This window comes from Lichenostomus cassidix, chromosome 1Aa, assembly GCF_008360975.1.
Source record: "Lichenostomus cassidix isolate B80296 chromosome 1Aa, HeHo_3.0, whole genome shotgun sequence".
NCBI lineage: Eukaryota > Metazoa > Chordata > Aves > Passeriformes > Meliphagidae > Lichenostomus > Lichenostomus cassidix.
Genome location: NC_139480.1, coordinates 32,047,358 through 32,053,357, shown reverse-complemented (window position 1 = coordinate 32,053,357; position 6,000 = coordinate 32,047,358). Strand labels below are relative to the sequence as shown.

At 43.4% G+C, this 6,000-nt stretch overlaps 1 protein-coding gene across 2 annotated transcripts in view; it reads right to left on the bottom strand.

Moving 5' to 3' along the window:
- Positions 1 to 424: 424 nt before the first annotated feature.
- The window catches only part of SRGAP1 (SLIT-ROBO Rho GTPase activating protein 1), a 143,108-nt gene continuing 137,532 nt past the window's right edge, over positions 425 to 6,000 (bottom strand). For both annotated transcript variants that reach the window (XM_085044197.1, XM_085044205.1), the window contains exons 20-22: positions 5,748 to 5,882; positions 5,276 to 5,621; positions 425 to 3,532 (exon numbers count right to left, since the gene is read on the bottom strand). In XM_085044197.1, the coding sequence (XP_084900323.1) occupies positions 3,155 to 3,532; positions 5,276 to 5,621; positions 5,748 to 5,882 (859 nt within the window). In that variant the 3' untranslated portion in view covers positions 425 to 3,154. The remainder of the gene's footprint in view (positions 3,533 to 5,275; positions 5,622 to 5,747; positions 5,883 to 6,000) is intronic.

Genomic DNA, 6,000 nt, shown 5'->3' with positions numbered 1-6,000 from the left:
CCCCATTTTAAGAAATGTCCCTTTTTAAAAATTCTTTTCACTCTATTTTTAATATATGTAAGCTGGAATGTTTTTTTCACCCCATTTTTCCTGTGGGGAGCAGGAGGTGGGCAGCAGGGTGGGTGGCAGGGTGTTTCCTCAGTCAGTGGGAGTGGGATTGGCTTGTCTTAATGGGTACTCAGGCAGAACTATGTGAAATTGGTGGCACTTTGTGAGGGGTCTTCAGGTACAGAGGGACTTCAAGTTAGGCAGGAGCCTGTCCAGGAACAAGTGCTTCTTCAGGCCAAGTGGGTGATGGCACTTGATGCAGTGTGGGGTGTGGGTAGCTGGGGGATGCTGGTGTGCTGGATGCTCCCTTATGAGGGAGGTAGATTGTCAGTCCACGCTGGAAGTTGGTGGTTTACCCAGCAAAACTACACACACAGACAGAACTATCTTCTTTATTATAAAGATACACTATGAGGAACAAACTTGAATGTATACTGAAGCTTGTAATGGTACATGCCAAAAATGTACAGTACTATACATAAAAGTGCATTGTCACAACAGATTAACAGTACATTTCTCTTCCAGAACTGTGGATTTTCCATGTTTTCATTTGATCTTCAAGAGTGGAAGGAATGCAATGGGAATGCAGCCATACACAAACAGGAAAGGATGCAATGGAAATGCAACAGTACAAGAGCAAAGCTAAAGCTCCTCTAAAATTTAAAGGCACTTTCACATGTACATACTACAGATGTACATTGACACAAGTAGGTAACAGTCAACAAGCAGGAAGCTACCAGTACTGCAATTCATCAAACTTGACAGTAAAGGACAATACTGATTGGATTAGGTGTGCAGGAGTTACCCTTTAGTACGCCTGTAGTTGTAGTAGTCTTTCCTGTTACATATCCACTTACTATGCTTTAAAGTATCTATAATAACCATCAAACTACACATTAACTGTGTGAATGCACTAAGTGGATGCATTCACTAAATGCACTGTTTCTAATATTTTCTTTTGCTAAACAATTTCTAATATAAGCATTATGGAGTCCAGTACAGTTATTTAAACATACAAAATTCCCTATGCAATTTAAAGATACAGGTATCCATCTCAATTGTGCCAAGTGGGTTAATTTAAAAATGCTAGACAAAAACTGCATGTAAATGAAAGCTGAAATTCCAGTTTTGTTCCACTGAGTCTAGTAAACTAGGGAACTACTTGAAAACATCTCTGGTCCCAAACAAGTGAGCAGACCCTACAGACCAGCACTGGTCTGCAGCTGGGGCTGGCCTGGCTTAGGCTCTGGCCCTGGCATTAGGACCAGGCAGTACAGTTGACAAGGATGGAGGTTTGCTGACCAATGCTGCACAGCCCACTGTGGCGGATTAAGACTTTGCCTCTAACCTACATGTGTGTGAAGTCTGTGGCTGGGTTGAAAAGGGTTTGCAAATACCAGCAATTGTTTGGGGCTCAGAGGCAGTTCATGGGGTACTTTTCACACCTGGAGCTTTGCATTGCATCACTGGTCTAGAGGGTGTAAATCAGAGCAGGAATACGTTGCTCCTAAAAAACAACAGGAAATTACTCCTGTCACCTCAGCAATTACATCTATCAAATTTTGTCACTACTCTTCTCCTCCCAAACTCAATTGTTCATGTATAGTGAGTGGTACAACCTCAAGCTTTCCAAGAGTGAGATCTTACAAAATATGTGGAAAGACTGATCTTAATTACTGCCAGTTGTACTTCTGTAGGTGGACCACAAGTGATTTTTTCCCCCATTTTATGAATTGAAACTTATTTTATGGATTGGATGTTTGAAAATATATTCACAGAAATAATCTTATGGCTTACTGTTGCAATGTGCAAAACAGCTGTAGGTTTAGCTCACAATCAACAAAGTTTAACAACAGAGCACTAAGCAAAGTTGACAGTTGCCACTCACACAGACATAAGGAAGGTACTGATTTCTGTCATTAAAAAAAGGCGAAGTGGAGGGGAAAGGGGTTATGGAAAACTTTAGTCAGCTTGAATCTAGGCAGTAGAAACTCAGCTGCCTGTCCTGTGAGTGACCCCTGCACCACTGGCAGGGGGTAGTCTCTCTTCAGAGTCCCTGTCTTGCTGCCATCAGCACAACCGAGCATTCGCGCTGTGCAAGGCAGTCAGCACAGCTGGGTCAGCTCAAAACTTGGACTATTGCAACCCATATCACGTCTTTAATTGGACACTGAGCAATAAAGTCAATGGGATACTTTTCTGAATTACTGTGTAGTTGATCCTTTTAATCACCCATCACGCTGCCTAATGGACCAACAGATTCATGCACTCCCCAGAGCCTGGCTTGCTTAACTGTGAAGTTCAAATGAATTTAGCTTTTGTGAAAAATGTGGTATTGGGGAATGAAGGTCTAGCTCAATGGGAAAAGGTACTCCACTACAGAGCGCAGCAAAAGGAGTTTCTAGGTACTATCCTGGAAATGTGCTTTAGCTGTGTCCTGGAATGCTGCTTTGTATCAGTGAGAGCAATGTGATCTCCAGCTCCATCCAGCGCTTGCCTCTAGTGAGACTGCCAACAAGAAAGCTAAAATTTGGTGCCTATTATGAGTTGTGAGGGTTTGGTGATTTCTTTTTTTTGATGTGTCTTAAATAAGAAATGTGGCCTGAGATGACTTAAGACATTCCACACAGACACTTAATCCTCACGTGCTAGATTTCAGTTCTTACTAACCTGCTTGAGATTTGGTTTGGTGACCCAAAAATGAGAGGCTCCATGTCCCCTGAACCCCCTCCCACCCCATAGTTTTGTGCAGGATCTGTCATTACATAGGTACAGTAAAACTGTGAAGTATGGTACAACGTGGCAAGCTGTTTGTGATCTGTGTTGGTTTTATTACAAATGGTGCAGCATCAAGTTTTCAAGTAAGTCTATGTTTGTTTTTTAAAACTATGCACAATTGTCCAGTTTTCGTTTAATCGAAACCATACAAAATACAAATGCCCATGTTAATGTAGCTACTTCCAGACAATACATTCAAAAACACTGAAAAACAAAGCCTCTCCAGTTACAAACATGAACAAATGATGTTACAGAGCCCTGACTTCTATTGTTAATCCATCCCTTTCCCTAGCATACCCCAGCTGGGCACTGTGGGTGGCTGAGCTGCCTACATTGTGCAAGATTTGTCGGCTGGACCCTGGGAAGGAGGGGAAGGCCCTATGCTAGGGTTTGTTTTTGGAAGAACAATAGGTTTTGGCCTAAGAGCAGGAGGTTTCAGCTGCACTCCCATTCTGGGGGCCACCATGGGCTTGAAAGTACTCATGGTGTCACTGGAAGAACTAGTGCTACGGCGGATCTGAGGCTCGGAGCTCCTTAAAACAACACTGTGGAGAGGGCTGAGTGACTCTGTCGAGGTGGCAGGGGTGGGGGTGTTTTTCATTTGCTCCAAGGTGTCCAACACGACATCAGGGGCGTGTTTGGCCGAGCTCTGCCGCTCCAGCTCACGGAGCTCGTTCAGTGCTGTGTTCATCGTCTCCTCGATGTCCTGGGTCAGAGCACAGAGAGAGCAGCACGTCACTCACATTGCTACCAAATGCAAAGCATCACATGAGCAGGGGGAGGGGGTGGGAAATGCACAAATTAATTCACCAACCATTCTGTAACAATTACAATAGTGCTAAAGACAATTTCCACAGATTTATTGGAAAGACACTACGATTGGCAACATGGCAGCTTTGGGTGCACATTACAAACATTTAACCTTGTTCACATGAGAGAATAAAAAAAAGATGTTACACCAAAATCTGCAAGCCATTTTATGAAGTGATTGGCAGGGCAATGGATATTTGCTTAGCAGTGTTTTAGTGGTGAAGATTTCTTTCATCTCTTGGGTACCGACAACTGTAAAGATTTTAGTCCATTTGCTCACCCTTAACTAACTGCTCCTCTCATCTAAAGTCTCAGGTATTCAGGGTCTGTATTCCCTCACATGGATTATAAAACCTAGTTTTCTAAGGAAACAAAGTTTGTGTGCCTATCAGCTCTTCTCTCCTCTTGTTGCACCGAGTTAAATCTTACACAGAAAAAACCTGCAAGATATTGTTCAGTATGCATACCAAAGAAAAACTATTTCTTCATCAGGATTTCTGGCCTGAATGCTAAAAGAATGCACCAAGACACTAGTTTACTGCTTTTCAGTGGTACTGAGATACAACTAAGCTTAAAATGTCTGGTGCTCCCTGCCTGCTTACACTGACTTTCACACAATTGAATCAAAGTTTGGGTTCTCTCACTGCCAAATGATCACTAATCTAGGCATAAAAAAGAGTTACCTTAAGCCAAACAGTGATGTTCCAGGAAAGTAAATTAATAGCTTAGAATAAAATGAAACAGTAAAAGCACTTGCACTTTCTAACCCTAATACATGGGTTCTGACCTAAGCATGCCAGTCTGTTCTACTCCTCGCTGGAAGCAGAGTTGGAAAGCAAGCATTACCAGTACATTAAATTTTAAAACATGAGTGCCAACATTATTTGCAATCACAGAGCACCCTCAGGATGCCCCTACTAATCATGTTATCCTACCTAGACAAAATGTGAGTTCTGAAGACAGAGGCATCTATTTACTCAAGGGCTGTTACCAGCTCAGTACAACAGACCAATTTGATGATCAGGGTGCTCCCTATTCCATTCTTTACACCTCTTCACTGCCAGGAATGAGACTGGACACTGTTCACACAAGTGTAAGATGGTCCACAACTTATGCAGCTGTAATGTCTTGCACATCAGGTTCTACTACAAGCATCAAATCAACACACAGTATGAACTGTATGAAAACTGTAAAATCCACAAGACCCTGGACTGTAAATCTCTGCTTTGAATGGCAATGGTCACTACTAGCCAGTCAGAGCTCTTTTCTGCTTACCACAATACTAGGAAATAATTGAGCACTAATTACATGCAAGTCAGAATAGGCCAGCCTTCAACAGAGCACAGCGATCTATGTAGCTCTTGTAATTTTGTCCTAGTGTTCTGTGTGGCAGAGGCAATTTCATTACAGTGTAATGGGAAATAATTTCTTTTTATTGCTTCTGCAGTGTTTATTCCCCATTGTGCTTCTTCTGTTCAGGATTCCTTAACGCATCTTCTTTCACACGAACTCTGGAAAGCCAAGTAGGATATTCCCCTGCACACACCTTCCCACCAGTGAGTGTGCTCTGTGCTGTGCTCTTCAATGAGATTTGCTCCTCAGAAAATCAGACAGTGACATAAATAAAAAAGACACAAACCTGAGCTATTGATTCTGGGTCCAGTGGTTTATGGTCATTGAAACCTGTGTACTGACCAGAAGATGTAGACCTTCTAATGGGAGGGCTATCAATCTTCTTCAGTGAATCATGCCTGCTGATGTTAGTGAGGCTGCCATGGCCAGGCCTGCGCCGCCTTTCGGGGCTGTCGGCGTTGAGGTTGCGGTTTTGAAGGAGGGCTCTGGGACTGCAGTGAGTTGCCAGATTGGGGGAGCCCAGCTCCATGGCCGAGTTGGAGAGAGGGTGAGGAGGGTGCACTGGGCAGTGGCCATCACTGCTCCTGCCTGGGCGTCTTAGGGGAGGTGGAGGTTCCGATCTCTTTCTTTGCCTGCACCAGTGAAGAAGTGGTTAGAGAACAAGTAGTAGTGACCCAGCATAAGCATGTGGAGGAGTAATTACTGTGTTAGCTGAGGTGTGAGCAGGACTACTGAAAACATGTTATGCTGAAGCTTACCTTCCCAAGTACACATCTGAGTGACGGTCAGTAGGAGAGTTCATGTCCTTTGATGATGACTTGTCCTCAGTTATGGGTCCGCTGCTGGCCTCACTGTCTGCTTTTTGGCTCAGTGTATCTGAGAAAGTATCATCCCTGAACAGAACACAGGTGGTGAGATGAGAAGTCAGTGAATGAAATGTGACAGAGCACCTTGGCACTCTCAGATTTTAATCCCCTTAAGAAAACCAGGCATGTTATAATGCACTGCAGC